The 21,993-nt window shown below is 43.5% G+C and overlaps 1 protein-coding gene across 1 annotated transcript; it reads left to right on the top strand.

Moving 5' to 3' along the window:
- Window positions 1-5,816: 5,816 nt before the first annotated feature.
- F5J12DRAFT_780307 (uncharacterized protein) lies at window positions 5,817-7,093 on the top strand (the record flags this gene model as incomplete). Its single annotated transcript, XM_051742455.1, has 7 exons — window positions 5,817-5,855; window positions 5,963-5,977; window positions 6,077-6,124; window positions 6,174-6,214; window positions 6,257-6,310; window positions 6,593-6,884; window positions 6,923-7,093. The coding sequence occupies 7 exons, from the start codon at window positions 5,817-5,819 to the stop codon at window positions 7,091-7,093; spliced, it is 660 nt and encodes a 219-aa protein (XP_051603800.1).
- Between the last annotated feature and the right edge of the window lie 14,900 nt (window positions 7,094-21,993).

A 21,993-nucleotide genomic window follows, 5' to 3' on the forward strand; every position in this document is an offset into this window, starting at 1 on the left:
GAGAAGGTCATGGAATATGACATCATGTATGATGATATCATGATGTCATTGTGGAGCTAGCTGACTGAGCATGTCATATGAAAGATCATGTGATGATCTAGATGGTCAGAACTATTATAATATTTCCAACACTCCCCCTCACTCTAGAATGGGAGAGTGACTAGTCCCATCAACAAGTGATTTGTTTCAAATTTCTGCCATGTGAGAGATTTGGTAAGACCATCAGCCTTTTGATGATCTGTTTGAATATATTCAATACTGAAAAGTCCATCCTGTACACATTCATGAATGAAGTGCCATCGGACATCAATATGTTTTGATTGGCCATCTGAGACTGGGTTCTCAGCAATAAAGTGAGTGCTCATATTGTCACAGTAAAGAATAGTCTTGTCCAATTTGATTTTGAGTTCATCAAATAGCATATGAAGCCATTTGATTTGATGGGCAGCATCACATAAAGCCATATACTTGGCTTCTGTGGAAGAGAGTGTGATTGTCTTCTGTTTTTGTGATCACCACAAAATAAGAGATGTGCCAAGGAACATGGCATAACCAGTTGTGGAATGATGAGTATCTTTATTTGAGGCCCAATCACAATCTGCAAATCCAAAGATCCATGACTTGAGTCCAGAGTAATGAAGCACAAGTTTAGGGGTAGAACTGACATAGTGAACTATGTGCAGTGCTTTATTTCAATGATCCTCTGTAGGATTTGTCATATGTTGGCTCATGTGAATGACTGCAAAAGCAATGTCTGGATGAGTACCAAGAGCCATATAGAGTAATGACCCTATTATTAATTGGTATTGGGAGTGGAGTTGGGATGTTGCATTGTAGTTTGTAGAAGCCTTTTCTGGTTGGTATCCAGAAGGTAATGGAGTGCAAACATTGTGAGCATTCTCCATATTAAAGTGTTTGATAACCTTCTTGACATAGGGAGTTTGATTGAGATAAATTTCTTTCTTCAATTGATCTCAGTGAATTTGAATTCTGAGATATTCTTTAACTTCTCCTAGGTCATGGGATTCCCATTTCTTCATAAACTTGTCTTTCTTGGCTTTAAGAAGACATGTGTCTGATCCAAGGAAAAGTCCATTGTCAACATAGATGAGGAAAATCACTGTGCCAGCTTTTGAATTATAAATATAAATACCAGCATCCACTTTGGAGTGAATGTAGCCCATGTGAAGCAACAATTGATGTAGGGCTTTATTCCATGCCAAAGCTACTTGCTTCAAGCCATACAAGGCTCTAAGCAACCAATATACCTTGTGTTCTTGACCCTTTACTTTGAAGCCTTCTGGTTGTTCCATATAGATTTCTTTAGTCAAGATTGCCATATAAGAAGGCAGTTTTGACATCCAGTGCTTCCATTTCCCAATTCTTCTGAGCAGTGAAAGCAAGTAGAATTCACACAGTCTTGAAGTGAGCAACTGGAGAGAAGGTGTCTTCAAAGTCAGTTCTGAGTTCTTGTGTGAAGCCTTTTGCCACAAGATGTGCTTTGTAATGACCATTGCTTTTAATAGTGAAAATCCATCAACATTTAACTGGTTTTTGATCCAGTTTGGGATCCACAAGAGGCCAAACATTTCTTTCTTCAATAGATCTCAACTCATCCTTCATAGCATCAAGCCACTTCTTCTGCTGGTCCAGAGGAAGTTGAAGGACATCCTTATATTGTTCTGGAGATTCTTTAACATGTGCAGCAAGAAGTAACTTGAAAGGATTCATCTGGGGATGATCCTGAGTCTCTTGGTTTGATGGTCCAGGTTCAGGAGTATTAGGAAGAGGAGTAAGAGGTGATGGAGGAGTACAAGAAGGGTGTTGAGTCCATTCACAAGGAACAGATGGAGGTCTCCTATTGTCCATTTCTCAACATACTCTCTCCTCCCTTTCTTGTCTGATATTTCTTGAAATATCCTCTGTTCTCCTAATCTTATCCTGGAGTGCGTCTTGATGCTGTTGAATTTCTCTCTCTGTTTCAACTGGATTTCTTTTATCTCTATAAACATTTCCAGGTCAAGTAGGAGGAATAATTCTTCTGTTAGGATGAGGTTCTCTCTCTTCATCTCTTTCAGGATGAGCTCTCCAAAGATTACATCTATCCAGTGGGATATGATAGGGATTATGAGGATGATGGAGATGATGAGGGTCAACTGGTGGTATGGCAGCAGGTGCTCTCTGAGGTGGTTGAGCTGATCTACAAGGTTGGTCTGCAGCTCTATCCTGCTGTGGGTTTGGAGGTGGAATTGGACTTGGTGGTCTGGGTTGATGAGGCCCATGTTGGAACTGATCAGGTTCCTGTAGGCTTGGTAATTATCTGGATCTGATGTAGTAGATGATTGGTTGTCATTGGAACTGGGGTCAAAGGTTTTGGGTTTTGATTTATCTGAGCAAAAAGGAAATGAGTCTTCTATGAATTTTGCAGTGTGAGAAAGTATAATCTTTTGACCATGAAGGAAGCAATATCCTTTTGTGTTTGGTTCATACCCAAGAAAAACCATTTCAACTGCATGAGGTTCCAGTTTATCTTTTCTTTGTTCTTTAGGAACCCATACATAGGCTTTGTAGCCAAAGGTGTGAAAATATGAAATGTTGGGAATTTTGACAAGAAAAAGTTCAGCAGGAGTCTTGAAAAGAATCTGCTTGAGAGGTGTTCAATTGTACACATGAAGTGCACAATCAAAGGCAAAGTTCCAATAGTGCTGTGAGGAACCTGCATTCCTTGGATGTGTAAGCCCCTATCATTGACTGTTTCATGATTGTCATTACATCCCCAGACCACTCACATCCACCATTGTTCATGCACTGCCTTCCTGCCTACCTCACTACCTTCCCATGCCCTTGCTCTCTCACATGCTGTGAGTCAAAGTGTGGTTCAGTGGTGAAAACTGACCAAAACCAACACAAAAGGCAATAAGAGCAAGTGGTAATGTGCCTATGCAGTACCTAGATGGTAGAACCTTTTGTCTGGGTGGGTTTTTGCAAGCTACAACACTCAAAGATGAGTGCTAAGGGTTGGGGGTGCTCCTGATGAAGAAGGAGCAGGAATGTGAGAGGAAGCAATAGGCTAGACTGCTGTCAGCCTACAGAAGGATGGATGAAGACTTAATTTGATGTCCTAAGCTGCACTGAGCTCAGGGAGGACTTGGAGTGAAGCTGATTGATGATTGACAATAATAAGTGAAGTAGATGATAGTTAGACCCTTAATAAAGTCTCAACTAATGAAGCTGATGAATGAATTTACTGAGAGATGATAAAATGCAAGCAAGAGGGGCTTTCTGATGTCTTCTTATTCAGCTATCTAAGTACAGTGATTTATATACAGTACAGGGGCATTTCCTATGGAAAACAAGGTGCAAACACTTGGTAAGTGATTGGTAACTGATGAGTAAGGAATGTAAGTGGTGGGTAATCATCCTTAGAAAGCATTGGTGAGCATTGGTAAGGATAAGTAAGCCAAAAAGCGAAAGAATCAGTAAGCAACGGTCAAAAGATTGGTAAGTATTGGCAATAGGTGAGTCAAAGACAGTCAGAATGTCAAAGTATGAGTCAAGTAATGTCAGGAACTGGGAAAGTGCACTGGAATCACATTAGGAGGAGGCTGTGCATGTCACATCTCAAAGAGATTGCTTCTGGGCCAAAGTGGGATGACAGAGAGGCAGTGCTGATCTGATGCCAATATAGTACATCCAAAAGCAGACAGGGTGAGTCAGACATCAACAGGGGTCAAGCTTTGGGGGTCTGTTGGGTGACAGGAGCATAGGGGATTGCAACTTTCCCCCCCTAACTGTCCTCTCAGTGAAGCAAATAAAAACTTCATGAATGAGGCTCTGTTGGAAGAGAGGACAAAGGGGGAGCATCTTCTGCTGTATCTTGCAATAAGGAGGCAAGGTGTGCATCATACTTGTCATGGATGTGATCAGGGATAGTGGAGAATAGTAGATTATACTGTAGCTGTCACAATTTTGGAAGAATGATGGATGAAACTGGTATGAAGACATTGCAGGGAGCAGGGAGGAAGGATCCATATGCTTCTTGGACTGGAGAGACTGAAATGACCACATAAGACCTTTCTAAGTGAGTGACAGACCTGAGGTGACCAAAGAACATCCTCCTAGAGGTCATACTGACAAAAAGAATGTGCTTGTCCAAGCTGGATGGGCTGAGAGGGGGCAGATGAGGATGGAATGTACCAGGACACTTCAGGATGGAAGCTGGTAGGAACTCCTGGTAGATATATGTAGCCATGGTCCCTAGCAAAGGGGACAAGCAAAATGATTGATGTGGAGGCAGCCATATCAGAAGAATTAGCAAAATGAGCATCTTTTGGAGGGAGTGTGCAAATCCTTTCCAATTTTGGAAGGTAGGATCATGTGGCTGAGCACTATAAGTGAGTGTGGGAATGATGTTGGTATCTGCAGAATTGGTAGAGATATGTTGAAAACCAGAATGCCATACATGGGTGCTTAAGAATTTTTATCAGCACTTAACTCACTTCCTTCCTTTTTCTTTGGCATTGACAACTTGTTCTTGTGCAAGGGATGACTGCTGACATGTCTGGCTGTCCTTCTTCACATGAGGGCTATGGTCTTCATCTCATCATCAGCTGCATCCATGTCCACCTCACCAAACATCTTTGGTGTGTGACACTGTGGCAAAAAGAAAAGAGTCCAAAGAAAGGATGTGACCAGAGCACAGCAGCTGTGGATATAGCATTGCACAAGAGGGAGTGAGGGCATGGGAAGGTAGTGAGGTAGACAGGAAGACAGCATGTGAACAGCAGTGGATGTGAGTGGTCTGGGGATGTAATGATAGTCACAGAATGGTTGATGATAGGAGCTTACATGTCCAAGGAATGCAGATTCCTTACAGTGGGTTAACCTGTGGTGGCAGTGCTGGATTGGTAATGGGTGGAACTGGTATTGGCTGTGGATGTGGAGCAGGTGGTATCATGTGCAAGCAGACTGGTGGAAGTGTCAGCAGGTTACTAATTGGCTGATGGGTGGTCTGCAACTGAGTGAGTGGTTGTGGCAGTGTGGCAGATGGAGCTACTTCTTTTGTAACCTTGGTTGAACAAAGATGCAAATTTAGTATACATGTATACTAAAATTATGAAAATAATTTGAAAACAAGCAAGTGGATCTACATATTGCAACATAGGGACTCATTGAAAAAATTACAAATGTAATTATTTTGAAGTCACTCCAGACACCCACAACTGTGTTTGTACTCATTATTGTTTGTTTGTTAAAGTTTGGTTGTTACTAAATTTGGAAGGTGGTTCTATGGGTTCAGAGTGTAAGTGTCACTCAGTAAAAAGTTATGGCAGAAGTTATGGCAGTATATATACCCATTGTCACAGATATTGACAAATGTTTGTCAATATATACAAATATTTACAAAATGACATCATAAATCAGATACACATGTCTAAAATCAATTAGTTACAAAAATAGCCTAATGCATTGCAAACTGATGACACAGCCTTCATTCAACCTGTCATCATGTGACTCATTTCAAGTGGAGTTTGAAATTGAGATGCACTGGATTACACCCTTTGCCACATCTCTTCTTGAACTTGAACTTCTTTCTATTTCCTCCTTGCTCATTTGCATCTTCCAATTGCCATTATGCCATCCACATGTTCAAAGTGCACCATCACCTTTGAGGTGAAGAATGAATATACTGTGCATCAGAAGAGATGTGCTGGTGGTAGGATGGATGGACAGATAACTTTTTTTTAAGGAGACCAATCAAATAATCACTGTTACACCAAATGTTCAGGGGCTATTTGATTGCTTCTGTTCCCATCATGGTTGTCCTGGAAAAAGGGGTTATACCACTGTGGAAGGTTTGAAGAAGCATATGCATACTGAAGACAAGATGGATAGGACAGGTATGCATTTGCACCATACTTTTAAGATACATGTATACTAATATTTTATTTTCTTATTTTAGGAAAAGGAGATGCCAGTAGTTAATTCCTGTCTTGCCACCAAAGCTCTACTGAGCCTGCTGATGTAAGCACATAAGACACATGTATACTATTTTCAACACTGACAATCCATCAAGGTGCAAGCAGACAGCATCACATCTGCTGTGATGATGCAAGATGATGATGTAAGCATTTAAGATACATGTATACTAAATCAGTGACTGATGTCAGCAGGCATTGGATGGTGTTGACAATGAGGAACAGCTGGACAGCCTGTTAGTACACATGTACACATCTTGACTGACTTCTGTGCACAGGGTCATCAATGCAATGATCCCATTGTTGTTAGAGGCTGACCCACCATGGAATCAGTGAGTATCTTGACAATGTGTCCACACCCTTTCTGATGGTTGGCCAGGCATATGACAGGGATGACTTAATACATCACCCCTACTGGATGCCATTAACCTTGTGGTGGATCCTCAGCTGAAGGCATGTGCTACATGCTATGTCAAGTTGCTTTGATTCCAAATGAGGCATTGGCACATCTGCATAACCAGAACAAGGGCTTACAGGTTGACAAGGAGCAGTTCCCACAAGTGGTGGCTCAGTTGGATGTAGCAGATGACTTCCCTGAGCCTTACTTTACTCAGGTCATCTTCCCCTTTCAGAGGCCTGGAGGTTTTGACAGGCATTGGTTGTGGGCACTGTGCATATGCCACATCCTCTTCCAAGTGCATGCAGGTCCATCACAGGGAGCACCACAGGGATACTATCACCCCCAAGGATTGGACTGCATGCAAGATGCAGAGATTCAGCAGGAGTGGGAAGGGATATGCCCTGTTCCAAGTCCATGACACTGCTGCCTCCCCTGTTCCAGTTGATGATACCATTAGCCATCTTAGACAACAGATGGCCCAGGCATTGATGTCCAACATGCCACAGGTTGAACATGTCATCAGTCCTTGGCTTCAAACAACCAGGGTGGCATGAGCATGTTGCTGGCCATGACATATGCAGTGTTATGTGACCTGGTAGAGATCCCAAGATGTGATGACAATGGCTTGTTCCCTGGACTCAAGGCAGCAGTGAGGCAGTACTTCAATGAAGTACTCAACCTCCTCACCATCACTGATGAATTGGTCCTGCAATGATTGAACTTGCCAGCACCACTCAAAGAGTGAGTGATGATACATGTATACTACAGTTGGTGTGCTAACATTGGACTGACAGAGGCATCAGCAACACTCCCTTCCATTGCCACCAGAATGAGGACACAATAGGACACCTGCACTGCACCAGTCATTGCATTGCTATATATGCTGGGGCAGGTGCAGTGGGAGAATAGATACAGCCTACCCTTGCCTGACAGCCTCATTGCAAAGGTCACTGCCCTTGGACTGCCATCAGAGAGGGAGTGGATGTCTCTGCCAGCCTTCACCAGGTCTTGAGTGAAGTATGGATGACCAAATTGCCCAAGACCACTGGAAATCCCATGCCCTGTCCCACAGAGCAGATGATTGCCCTGTACACTCTGGATGGAGATGGAAAGCACAAGGAGCTGGCTGCAGTGATATACTACCTTTCCAGGCTCACATACTGCATTCACTTGGTATGCCTGAAGGAACTGAGGCAATGATTGGAATCAAGATTTGACAGGCATGGAAGAGCTAGCATGTGACAAACTCCAGCCTTGGTTCACCAAGCACACCAACCCCCCATCCAGTCACATTTGAGCACTGCAACATCATGCCTCCTCCCTTGCATTCCAAACCATGTCTCTCCCTTGTATCTGGTGGAGTGACAACAAGCAGTAGACAGAACTGCTCTACAAGGGACACAGGCACTTCTGGCATCCATAGTAACTATCACTACAGAGGACAGGCTACTATGAAGAGCCTAGACAAGAGCACTTGCCTTTATAAGATTGGTTGTAGATTTGAAGTGGGTAAGCTTGTAGGGGCTTGAGTGTTCATATGAACAGTAGATTGTCTGCTTGAGACGATGGGGACTCTAGGAGAGATACCCCTGAGTTTATATATATGAGTAAGTATGCATGGACCAGTAGCATATTAGGAAACTACTACCATGTATAGTAAAGAATAGCAGAGAATGTCATGGAATATGATGTAGTAAATGATGTCATATTGACATCATTGTGGAGCTGATTGCTAAGGCAAGTCATGTGATTGACAACATGTTGATACACATGTAAGTCTAGATGTCAGAACTATTATGATATTTCCAACACTCCCCCTCACTCTAGAATGGGAGATTAACAAGTCCCATTGACAATCAATTCATTTCAAATTTTTGCCACATGTCAAGGATTTAGTAAGACCATCTGCTTTTTGTTTATTGGTTTGAATGTATTCAATACTGAATAAACCATCTTGCACACATTCATGAATGAAGTGCCATTGGATGTCAATATGCTTGGAACAGACCATCTGATACAGGATTCTCAGCAATAAAGCGAGCTCCCATATTATCACAGTATAGTATGGTCTTTTCTGTTTTGAGTTTAAGTTCATCAAACAGCATGTGGAGCCATTTGATTTGACATGTGCAGTGTCACAGAGAGCCATATATTCAGCTTCTGTAGAAGAGAGTGCAATAGTTTTCTGTTTTCATGATTGCCAAGAAATGAGGGATGTTCTGAGGAACATGGCATAACCTAGTAGTAGAATGATGAAGTGTCTTTATTTGCAGCCCAATTCAGAATCAGCAAAGCCTGAAGATCTGAGATTCAAGTCCAGAATAGTATAAGGCCATTTTGGGAGTAGATGCAATATAGTGAACTATATGCAAGGCCTTGTTGTGCAATGATCCTCTGTGGGATTGCACCATATATTGTGACATGTGAATAACTGCATATGCAATATCTGGACACAAGTACCAAGGGCCATATATAGAAGAGAGCTGATAATGGAATTGGTACTGGGATCTGAGAACTGAAGTGGCTTGATAATCTGATGGTGCTTTTTCTGGTTGATATCCTGATGGCAATGGAGTGCTGAACATTTTGAAGCAGTCTCCATATTAAATCATTTGATGACCTTTTTGACATATGGGATCTGATCAAGATAAAGTTCTTTCTTTGATTCAATCATGGTGAATTTGAATGCCAAGGTATTCCTTGACTTCACCAAGGTCTTCAGGATTCCCATTTCTTCATGAATTCTTCTTTCTTGGCTTTAAGAAGGACATTTGTCCTGATCCTAGAAATAATCCATCATTGACATAGATGAGGAATATGACAATGCCTAGCTTTAGACAAGTAAATGTATATCCCAGCATCCACTTTTGAGCATATATAGCCCATGCGAAGTAGAGAAGCATGAAGGGCTTTATTCCATGCAAGTGCACTGCTTGCTTGAGACCATAAAGGGCTCTAAGCAGCCAATATACCTTGTGCTCTTGACCCTTAACTTGAAAACCTTCTGGTTGCTCCATATAAATTTCTTCATCAAGATTGCCATAAAGGAAGGCAGTTTTAACATCCAGGGCTTCCATTTCCCAATTGCTGTTGGGCAGTGAATGCAAGTAAGATCTGCACTAGTTTCGAAGTGAGCCACTGGAGAGAAGGTATCTTCAAAGTCAGTTCCAAATTCTTGTGTGAAGCCTTTTGCCACAAGATGAGCTTTATAACAACCATCACTTTTTATCGCAAAAACCCATTGACACTTTACAGGTTTCTGATCCTTTGGAGGATCCACCAAAGTCCATACTTGTCTTTCCTCAATTGATTTTAGTTCATCTTTCATAGCATCAAACCATTTCTTTTGCAAATCAGGAGTTAATTTCAACACATCTTTATAATGTTCCAGAGATTCCTTGACCCAGGCAGTGAGAGCAAACTCAAAAGGATGCATCTCTGCTTCCTGACCAGGCATTCCCTTTGGGGAACCAGGAGAATCCAGTAGTGGAGTAAGTGGTGATCCAGGAGAAGATGGAGTAGTTCCTTGTGGATGTTCAGTCCACTGTCTAGGAACTTGAGGAGGTATCATAGCAGGTAGTAACCTTGGAGATGGTGGTCTCCATTCCTCATTATATCTCTGAAGAGCCTCTTCTCATTGTTGGATGTTATGTTCTGCATTATGAATCCACTGTTGTGCTTGATCCCAATTTTGTTGAATATCTTGTTCTATCTGGACTGGAGGTCTATCTCCATAGGTATTTCCAGGACAAGAAACAGGAATAAAATGACACTTTGGATGAGGTTCTCTGTCTTCAGCAGGTGGTTGAGCTCTCTGAACATTTCAGGAATCACCAGGAATAGAATGTGGTTGATGAGGATGTTGCAGAAGACGAGGGTCAACAGGTGGTACTGCAGCAGGTGCTCTTCTAGGTGGAGCTCTATGCTGGTCCACAGCTCTCTGCTGTGGGTTTGGAGGTGTGATAGGATGAGGTGGTTGCTGGTGATGAGTTGGCAGTTGGATCTGATCAGGATCCAGCAGTGAGTAAAGGCTTTCAGAATTGGAAGATGATGATTGGTCATTTTCGGAATTGGGGTCAAAGGTTTTGGTCTTTTTATCTGAACAAAAAGGAAAAGAGTCTTCTATGAATTTAGCAGTATGAGATAAAATGATCTTTTGACTGGATAGGAAACAATATCCTTTGGTATTAGGCTCATAGCCTAAAAATACCATCTTGACAGCATGTGGTTCCAATTTGTCTTTGTGTTGTTGTTTTGGAACCCATACAAAGGCTTTGCAGCCAAAGGTGCGAAAATATGAAATGTCAGGAACTTTTCCTAAGAATAGTTCTGTGGGAGTTTTAAAGGTGATCCATTTAAGTGGAGTCCTATTGTACACATGGAGTGCACAATCGAAAGCAAAATTCCAGAAGTGTATTGGAATGCAAGCTTGGTGTCAAATAGTACCAGCTTTCTCAGAAATGGTATGGTTAAACCATTCCACATGACCATTCTGTTGTGGTTGATCAGCAATTGATAATTGATGGGTAATTCTGCATGTAGAAAGGAGCGCTTTGAACATAGAACCCATAAACTCTCCCCCTTGATCCAAATGGAGTGCAAGAAGATGGTAGCCAGTTTGATGTTGGGCAGAAACCATCCAATTGGCAAAAGCAGTATAAGTATCAGATTTGTTGTGAAGGTAAAGGCAAAAGCTGAAAGAGGAGTAATCATCCAAAAGAGTAAGGATGTAGTTGGAGCAGAAATAAGATTCCACCAGTAGTTCCAACAAATCAGCATGAACCAATTCAAGAGGTTTTGTAGTGCATTTCCAAGAAGGTTTGAAAGCTTTGAAAGATAATTTCCCTTGAGTGCAACCTTTACAAGGAGTAGACTCCCCCTGTATTTGTATTCCTTGACCTAATCGCTTTAGGTGTCAGAGAACAGCTTGAGCTGGGTGACACATGTGATTATGCCATAAAGACTCTTGTGAAGTCCTAACCAGAGGGCAAAGGGCCACAAACACATTGGTAGGTGGAAGCAGTATGCCCACAAACCAGTGTAGCGGTGAAGTTGGAGAGGCTAGTTTCTCCTCAAGAACAACCCAGCCATCTGGTGCTCAGATTATCTCACTATTGAGGGTCACTGTACTCCTATACCCATTTTTAAGGAGTGCATTTCTAGAACATAGTCGCTTTGAAAAAAGTGGACTATAAACAACATTATGAAGTGGCAGGTCATGCCCATTTTCAAGGCAAATAACCACTGTTCCTTCTCCAAGTAATTGTACTTGACTTAACCCAGCAGTAGATGCAAGGGAAGGAGTCTGAAATTCTTGGAAAGAAAGGAAATCAGATTTAAAAGGTGTCACATGATGTGAAGCACCACTATCCAACATCCATATCAACTCACCTTTTGGTAGGTTCCTAAAAGATGCGTGCACACCCAAGGGGTAGCAATCAAAAGCATCATAAGCATTCCTATCGAATTCACCAGGGAAATATCCTGCAGCTTATTCATTTAGGGTCATACTCGATGTCTGGATTATGCTTTATACAAAAAGGTTTAGGATGAACAGGATCAGGTACAGATTCATGAAATGTCTGTAAAGACATAGGGTGGTTTTTCTTTTTCTTTAATACTTGGACAGGTCCTCTGTTGCTACTATCATGTCCTCAAACATGGGGAGCAATGAGATTAGAAGTCTGCACTGTTGGCAAAGCTGACCTGCCATTTCCCTCATTATCCCCAAGTGCCACCATGTCCTTGCAAGCCAAAAGGGAATCTGCCACTCGTATTGAGGGTGAGCTGGTACTACAAGGACATATCCTGTCCTCCCCAAGAGTGGGAAGGGGAATCTGCCCCAAATGAGAGTTCATAGTCTCCCATTCCCAGCATTCCTGTAGGGATGGGACCACTTGCTGGTGAGTGAGGGCTGCTCATCAACAAATGGAACATGTACAAGGTGTGTGAGAGGGGGGAAATTTGACATGAATCTTCACTGACTCAACTTGATCTGGTTGATAATTTTGGATTTCATCAAGATACCACAATGCAAGTTGGCCTGTGGAAGTATCTACCAGGAGATTGGGAGTTAACTCAACCAATTCCATAGTGGTAGTAATATCTTGGTGTGTGAGGTCTGGATCATATATTTGGGTTTCTCCAATGACATGGGATCCAATATAAGTATTGAGGTCTGAAGAATAAACCTGTTCAACAGGAACAGGGTCCTCCAGGGTATATTTGGGAGAAGGGTCACAAGGAATAGACAACACAGTGATGTCAAATTCCTCAGCAGCATATTCCCCATACTGTTCATTATAGAAATAAGAATGAGTATTAGGATCATAGAGACAATCCTTGGGAATTTCTTCAATATAGGCAGGTCAATAGTTTCAGTGCCTTCAACTTCAACAGCTGAGGCTCGGGCTTTGCCTTTGCCTCGATGACAATTTTATCCTCGGCTTCAAGAGCCAGAGAACTGCTGTTGTTGTTGTTGCTGCTGTGGGTAAGGCATGAAACTGCCATGTCCATGACCTCTTCCTCCTTGACCATGACCTCTGTGACCTCCACAAAAAGATCCAGAACCACCAGATCCTTGATGATCCTGAGTATTATGACCACCTTGGCAGATACTGCAGAGTGGTGGTTTGTTCATCCAAGCCAATAGTGAATTTGACTCTTGTTTAATCTGGGTGTTTGACCCAGATGCCTTTTCAGTTTGTGGTAAAAGTGTTTTGCCCAACTTATGGGCCCAGACCTCTTTCATACAAGGTATGATGGTATTGGCAGAAAGTTGAGCAGGATCAATGGAAGAAAGAATGTTAACAGGTGCTTGTTCCCATGCCTGGGACATTGAATGGACTAGAACTAAGGCTTTCATTTTGTCATCCAAAGTAATTCCCTGGCCTGTAATAGCAGCCATAATCATGGTAATTTCAGAGATTTTAACCATGATATTGTCTTTGGGTTTAATTTGGATGCAGATGAGCCTTTGGAACTCCATAAAGGTAGTCATGGCAGATGGTTCACCATATTTATTTTTGAGTTCCAGCCATTTAGTATTTGATGTGTTAAGCATGTCGATTGACATTGTGATCATTGGATCACAGTAAAGGGTAAGGATACCCTGAGCACATGTGTCTGAAACATTCCATGCATCCTGTGCAGCACCTGCATTTGCAGGTTGTGCAGAAGTACTGTCAATGATATTCATAATGCTGAGAGTTTGAAGGTACACTTTCATTAGGACCAACCAAGAGGCATAGTTGACTCCATTGAGTTTTGGAATCTGTTTAGAGAGACCTTCAGACATCTATGTGTCAAAAGTCCATAAGCAAGTGTTCATATAAGAACGACTTGGTAGGATGAGTCGAATCAGATGGAGGATGAAGAATGTATGATCCTTGATTTTTGGGTCTGCAAGCTAAAGCTCTAGCAGTTTGAGATGGATGGTGATATCAAGGTTTGGGTATGTGTGGATGAGGATTTCACCAGGTTTTTACCAGGATGCTTATTCCTTTCTCAGCAAATCGCTTGCTAGCAATGCGAGAATTATTGTGCTCTAGACTTTCAAAGTCTAGTGGGGGAAAATAGTGATATGCAAAGAATGACCAGTCACAGTCATGTAGTGGTTCACCATTTGAAGTAAATCCCAAGTAGGGATTTGCACAGGAATAACAAAAAGGAAAACATCCAGTATTTCAAAAACCAGGACAGCGAGAAGCAACTATAATTTCAAAAACATTGTATGACTTGTCCAGCACACAACCATCAGTTTCCTTGTGGTAATGGCCACCTGATACATGCAGTATGTCCATCATACCTGGAAGAGAATAGAGCTGTCCTAACAGCACGAGCCACATGAGCTCTACTAAGAGCCATGGTAAGAATTCCATGGCATCTCAGTTCCACAAGATAGTTGAAACTAGTATTCTCCATGACACATTTGAGATTGTTAAGAATCTCTGACATTCTGGGCCAGTAAGTGAATCTATGGTTACTGGCAGTGTCAGTCCATCCAAGATGTCTGTTAGCTGCTGTATATCCAATCCTACTTCCCAAAGCACCTTGAACTTTAAGTTTGGCAATGAAGCGAGTGAGTTCACCATTGAATTGATCTCCACCTCTTCATCTTTCACAGAACCACCTTGGGATGCATCTGATGTTGGTGGAACCATCAGCCCAAACTCCTCTGAAATGGCATTCAAGATGTTTGTGCCAAACCTGAAGAGGAGGGACAATCCTGCAAAAGCAGGGGTCATAGAGAACATGGGCATTGTAGTAGATGTAGACAAAGGTGTCATGTGTGATTGTGAAAGTGGGGATGGTGAAGAGTGCAGGATCTTCATAAGTAACTGAAGGAAGATTGCAACTGTTGAAATTAGTGATGGCATGAGGTGATGAGGTATGAGTTAATTTTGGGAAGAAGTCAGTAAGATAACCATGATAAGTGACATGGATCCTGGGGCAGTAATAAGGAGAATTGAAGCCAGGAAAGTGGGGCATTTGCTGCCATGCTGTTTCCACTGTGGCTAGCGGAACAAGGTAGGTCGTGGGATTAGGCTTCTTGAAGAATGCCATAGATGATGGCACAGCTTCTCTCCAGGATGAGCAATCTCATACATATAACATCTCAATAAATTCTACAATCTCTTTCACCACATACTTCCTCCATTTAACCTCATACATTCCATCTTGGTGTTCTGCAACTTGAAGTTCAAGCTTCTTAGTGATGAAAAGAGACATTCTTGAGTAGAGACTGTAGATTAGTTCCCATAACTTGAGTAAAGAACAATGAATGAGTTATAAAAGTTCAAACTCAGCAAGATCGTCAGGGTTACTGACAATTGTGAGAATGGGCTGTGGTTGGAGCAACTTGTTCAAGGCATTGACCTCTTCAGGAAGAGTCAGAGCATGATGAGGAAGAGCAGGATCAACTGTGTCAACCTCTGTGTACAGGGGAACAAGATCTACATCAGCATCAAAGTTGATATTGTGAAGATGGAAATGAAGATAGTGAGGTGGAGGAGTTGGTGGATGACAAGCAAGAGCTTGTAACAAAGCTTGTCGTACAACAAGATGTTGGAGCATCTGTTGACAATGTCACCACCAGGCAGAGAGACCTAGAAAAGAGACCCAAAAAGTGGTAGAGCGAATAAAAAGCTCCCACAGGTAAACAGGATCATGGCCACCATAATGAAGTAAAAGAATAGCTTGGTTTGCACCAGCTACCAGTGACACAGCAAAGATAACTACAGCCAACCCTAGTGCATCTAGGCCTACACAATCCATAGTGATTTGTCCATCGACAGTGATTGTTCTATGCAATCAGTAAATAGCACAATGCCTAGAAGGCAGGGCTCATAACCTATCACACAGAGGATGGGCTACTACAAAGAGCTAGACAAGAGCACTTGCCTTTATAAGATTGGTTGTAGATTTGAAGTGGGTAAGCTTGTAGGGGGTTGAGTGTTTGTATGAACAGTAGATTGTCTGCTTGAGACAATGGGGACTCTAGGAGAGATATCCTGAGTTTATATATATGAGTAAGTATGCATGGACCAGTAGCATATTAGGAAACTACTACCTTGTATGGTAAAGAATAGCAGAGAATGTCATGGAATATGACATAGTAAATGATGTCATATTGAGGTCATTGTGGAGCTGATTGCTAAGGCAAGTCATGTGATTGACAATGTGTTGATACACATGTAAGTCTAGATGTTGGAACTATTATGATATTTCCAACAGTAACTATATCATGTGCTATTAACAAATGACCTACTTGTGCTGCAGGCATCCTGGACACCAGCAGCACATACATGGCAATGATCACCTAACCCAACTCATAATGCTGTCTACCACATGATTTAAAGTTGGCTCATTCCCATGATGATCCCAAGGCTTGTGGGTGTCTGGGATGTCTGAAACAGGTATTCAAATTGTGCACAAAAGCTTTTCAACTGATAATCTGCCCAACAACTATGGCCACCAGTACCCTCACTCTCAGTGAAATATCTGTTTCTGCCAACATGACCCATCACACAGCCATGACCTTATCATTGATGAGCCAGGCCCCATGTGTGGATCAATTGCCAAGATATGAGTCCATGGACTGTCATTTCAAACTTTCCTCTATCCTCCAAATACTAATCCCAATCTATCTGAAGACATGCATGACCCAGACAATCAGAACCAACCCCCCACCATGGTTAGTTATTGCATAAATCAGACATAGGTTATCTACTTGTCAATATTGCCCAATCTGATCTCATATGCACTGACCTTGCAGTGCTAGCATCTTTCCCTCCATGGGATTAGTGATAGACACTGATGGCAAGCCAATGATAACATCTCTCTGGTATGCACACATCAGAAGATTTTACATGCAGCATCACAGCAGCACAATGTAAGTATCCAACCATACATCATCCACCCATGATATATGTCATTGTTATCACACTTAACATCAGATTGGCCACCTGTATGGGCAAATATGAGCTGGTTGAAAGCAATCACTATTCTGTTATTGGCATCTGCTGCATCTCCAGTGTGTTGCTCTTCTTCCATCTCCTCATAATGTACCATTCATTTGCATAAGATTGCAAATATATTCACCAGCTGTTGACTCTGACCCAGGTGACTTATGACAGACAATTATTTTATCACTATTCCATCCATGTGGAAGTTGCAGAAATAGAAGATGGGGAACAATACCCAATGGACATGTCCATGTTACATGTCACAACTCTAGATGTGGTTGAAGTAGGCCTGCCATTAGTTATGGAGTATTTTCCATTATTGGAGCCATGAGCAGTAGGTAGTATGTGCTCATTCTTGGGCTTGTAAATGTAAAATAAATAGCTGCAAGTTCCATCCTGGACATGCATGACAACCTCCACAATTTAAGAACAAGCACATATCTAAATAAACATCAAACTGGTCAAGTGTTCCTGCATGGGCAAGAGGATCAGCCAGTAAGCTGATGATCCATTTGGTGACTTGGTTGGTTTTTGATCAGTGTCCTAGTGCAGGTGTGACCTAGGTATATATACCAAACTCCAGCTGGGTGCCCATACCCATGACAACTAGACACTGTGCCAAGGTCCCTGTCATATCCATAACTCTGAACCACCCCTAACCCCCCCCTAGACCAACCCACAGCCCTCAGACACAACTCTGAGCCTACTCCAACCACTCTACAGCTACCCTAGCAGTTCCCCTATACCCCTGTGTTGGCCTAGAGTTGTTCTGACAGTCCTCCAACCCATACCACACTGCCTTTCTCTACTGCATCAGTGATAACCTGGTCCAACACCCAAGTCCTTTCTCTGTAGTATGCTTCCCTTTCTAGTATATTCTTCTGCTTTCTGTTTGATTGCCATCCAGGCTTATGGTTAACCTTTTGATCACCAGCACTTGGGATTTGCTTAATGGCTGTGCCCTCACTTGCTTTGGTCAACCCTACACAGCATCTAATTCTGATTGCACCAGATGCCACCTTCAGTGTCCCTCAGTACTATATGTGTTGGTACTGCTTGGTGTAGAAACTTAGTTTGAATATCAACTGAGATACTCCTCATTATCCCCAAAACCCCAGCCAACCTATCTAGTAAAACTTGTAGCAAAGGCTCTGCCAGTCAGCAAGCCCCTCAGCCCTTGGTAACCCCAGCTTGAACCTCCCTCTCTCAGTATTTGGCCTCAGCCTTCTCCCTTTCCAGTTGCTCAGCCTCAGCTTTCTCCCTCTCTTTGTTATGCTTTTTCCGTTCTCCTTTCCTTTTCCGTCTTGTCGCGGTCACGTGCATCACGTGCCTTCTCGCGTCGCTGGTCGTCGTCGTGGTCCTAGGGGTACGGATGCTGAATGGAGACTTCGGATCACCCGCTGTCCAGGTATTTCCAATACCTGTCGAGACTCACCTCCCATGATCTGTGACGTTTGCCGCTCTCGTGCCTAACAAGATGTTACGTTCGTGACCCGTATGATTCCTTTTGACTCATGTTTATTGCTTTACTGTACTACTAAAGATCCGGTGTCTGGCTCCTTGCTGCGCATTGATTGCGCAGCCGGTATAGCCTTCACTTCCCTAGCTACCACCATCACTGACACCGTTTGACTCATACTTATTTCAACTGAAGGATTGTTGATTACTGCGGATACGCGTCGCGACGCGTCTGTCGCGACTGGTACGGTACTCGTACTTACGGGTATATAATCCCTAGTACTTTACCATGTATCCTCAGTTTTTCGATAGCTTGCAACTGAGCTCACTTCCTTCATTTCTATCCTTGTTCTTCCTCCGCACGAACAACCTTAGGGACTCGCCAGATAGGAGGAACCTCTGTCGGATATTAACGATAACTCAGCCATAGGGGTTACGACAAGTTCGGCCCGTAGTCTCCCACCTCGCGCGCTTCGTGCCTATTCCATTTGAAGAAGTCACCGTGCTCGGGCATAACAAAATCGAAAAACTCACGCGCAGTTTTCGGGACTCGTCGACCTCTTTGCAAAAGTCTACTCGTCCCTGGTTACTGAACTTCAACAAACCAACTCTTTCACCCTACCAGGCTCGTCGGTTTCCCTACGCGTAAAAACTGACTTGCCTCTTTTCTCCCACTTCGGTTCAATCCTTCTCGTCAAGATCGATAACACTGCCGAAAAACATCCCTCTACCCTTAACCAAATCCACCGCTCTACAGGCAGCCATTAGGCTTTAATAGATCGCCTCCCTAGAGACCGCGCTCGCTAATCCCTACATGTAAATTGGCTCGTGCACCCAACCCCCTTGCTGACAGGTTTCTTTCGGGAAATAAATCCTCCCTCAGCCGTCGTTGTCACTTTTCGTAAAAGTGTCTAAACAAGAAAGGTCGAGACCTCCAGTCCCACCAAGACCTAACCCGTTAGGACTCGGAAGGAACCCGCCCTTACCCCCTATTCCACTAGGAAGACTTGGGCCGTCAGCCACAGCAAGTAATCCTAGGTTATCATATCTATCCCGCTTTAGGGAATCGGAAGTCGCGATCAGTTCTGAAGACGAAGACGATCAGAAGTCAACAACTTCTCTCGGATCAGTCCTCAAAGAAGAATTGGAAGCGCCGCGCAAACCGGAAATGTCCATGACAATTGGTCACGGAGAATCAGCCCCTGAGATGCCGCCGAAGGTATACTCCGAAGAGGAGCTGAAGGAAAGGTTGGAAAGGCAGAGGCACTCTTTGGCCGAGGATTGGCGTAAAATCGCCGGAAATTACGGACAGTCGAGTGATCCCTTCCCAACAGGTATGCCTACGGACTCGGCTCTACGAGCCTGGTATGCCAGGAACTTCGGAAAGGTGATTCCCCCAGAGGACCCCGTTGGTGGGCCCAGTAAGGGAAAGGCACCGGAAGATCCGGATAACTCGTATGATGTCCGCCCGCCCAATGGAGGCTGGGAGTTTAATGTCGGGCGACCGGGAGAATACGACGGAAGCCACAACGGGCTTCAAACTTGGATCACGCAAGTGGAGGGCTACCTCAATTTGAACAAGCATGTGTACAACACGGAGTCCCTCAAGATTTCGTTTGCCCTGACGTATATGACAAAAGGGGCGGCGGTAACTTTCGCTGAGAATTACCAGAACGAGAACAAGTTGCTCGACGGTACCATTTGGTACACCGACACCTTCCAAAGGTTCGTTGAACGACTCAAAGCCACGTTCGAGTCTGGGGATCAAACTGCCCTTGCAATCTTATGTCTCTCCGATATATCACAAGGGAAACGAGAACTCGAGGCGTATATCGCAGAGTTCACCGGGCTTGTCAATAAGGCGCAGCTCAAAGAAGAGTCGCGTGAAGCCGGGATTTTCTTCGGAAAAGGCCTAAATAAGGAATATCGCGATTGGATCTTGAACTCCGGACGCACCCCTACCACGGTAATTGAGTGGATACAGTGCGCGGGAGAAGCAAGAACCGCAATCGCCACGAGGCACATTCTTGAAGGAAAGGAGTCGAAGTATGAAAGAAAGTTTATTCACTTCCGGAGCGGCTCCCGAGATCCCGATGCGATGGACGTCGACAAACGTAAGCGCAACGTGCGCAGATCCAATGATGTAACGTGCTTCGAATGCGGAGCAAAAGGTCACTACAAGCGTGACTGCAAGGGAAAGGTGTTGGAAATATGACTATATGTTCCGACGTCTAGATTGATCCAGACTTACACGTGTATCAACACGTTGTTTATCACATGACATTCCTTAGCAATCAGCTCCACAATGATGTCATAATGATATCATATTATACGTCATATTCCATGACCTTCTGCGCTATTCCTTACTATACTGAGTAGTAGTTTCCTTTTATGCTCTTGGTCCGTGCGTACCTACTCATGTATATAAACTCGGGGATTTCTTCCTCAATCCCCATCGAATCAAACATTCGTTCTTCACTTGTCTACTCGACAACTGAGTCCCTCAAGAACTACAAGTTTTTATCAAAGTCTACTACCGTTCTGATATAAAGGCAAGTGTTCGTGCCTTGCTCTTCGTTACTTCCCGTTCCTCTGCGCAATAGGTTATGAGCCCCGCCTAAGCTAGGTGGTAAGCTATTTACGATATTTGCATAGAGCGATCACTGCCGACGGGCATATCACTATGGATATCGTAGGCCTAGAAGCGCTAGGATCGGTAGTAGTAGTTTTCGCCGTTGCTGTAGTCGCTGGCCTTAATCAGGCTGTTTTACTTCTTCATTATGGTGGATATGACCCGCGTTTTCTTCGAGAACTAGCCATACGCTCTATTGCATTCTGGTTCTCTTTTATAGGTCTCTCCGCTTGGTGGCGAAGGCGGCAGTTACTGCTTGAACAGCAAGTACTCCGCAGGTTGCTTTTGCAACGTCTAGTCGTTCGTCCACCTACTCCTCCTCCACATTATTTACACTTTCATCTTCCCGATATCGACCACGACGCAGATTTAGATCCAGTTCCGCCGTATGATGAGGTTGAAGCGCGTGACCCGCCTTCTCCTCGTCGTGCACCTACTCCTCTTCCTGAGGAGGTTGCGGCTGTCAACGAGTTAATAAATCCTGCGATCGTTCTCGCTGTCGATAATGACAACGCTGAGTTCGATTTGCTTTAACCTCGTTTGCTTTGTCGCCAAACTGGAACTAATCTATTTAAAAAGATGTCTCTCGTCGTCACTAAAAAACTCGAACTCGCAATCGCTGAACAAAGAGACGGGATGTATGATGTAAAGTGGAGAAAGTATGCGGTAAAAGAGATCATAGAGTATACTGAGATGATTTATGTACGGGACTGTCCAAGTTGGAGAGAGGCTGTTCCGTCGAGCGTCGGGTTTTTCAAGAAACCTAATCCTGCGACTTACCTCGTCCCTATTGATACCGTGGAAACAGCGTGGCAGTCTATGCCCCACTTTCCCGGGTTCGAATCCCCGTATTTCTATCCAGGAATCCACCTTGCCTACCACGGCTACTTAACCGACTTCTTCCCTAAAATTTCTCATACCTCGTCTCCTCACGCCATCGCTAATTTCAACGGCTGTGATCTTCCTAGTGCCTATTATGAAGATCCTGCTCTCGAGTCTATTCCCGCGTTCACCGTTACCCACGACACATTCGTCTACGTCTATTACAACGTCCATCCC

The sequence above is a fragment of the Pisolithus orientalis genome (genome assembly GCF_024613125.1).
Source record: "Pisolithus orientalis strain OTSU chromosome Unknown F5J12scaffold_4, whole genome shotgun sequence".
Lineage (NCBI taxonomy): Eukaryota > Fungi > Basidiomycota > Agaricomycetes > Boletales > Pisolithaceae > Pisolithus > Pisolithus orientalis.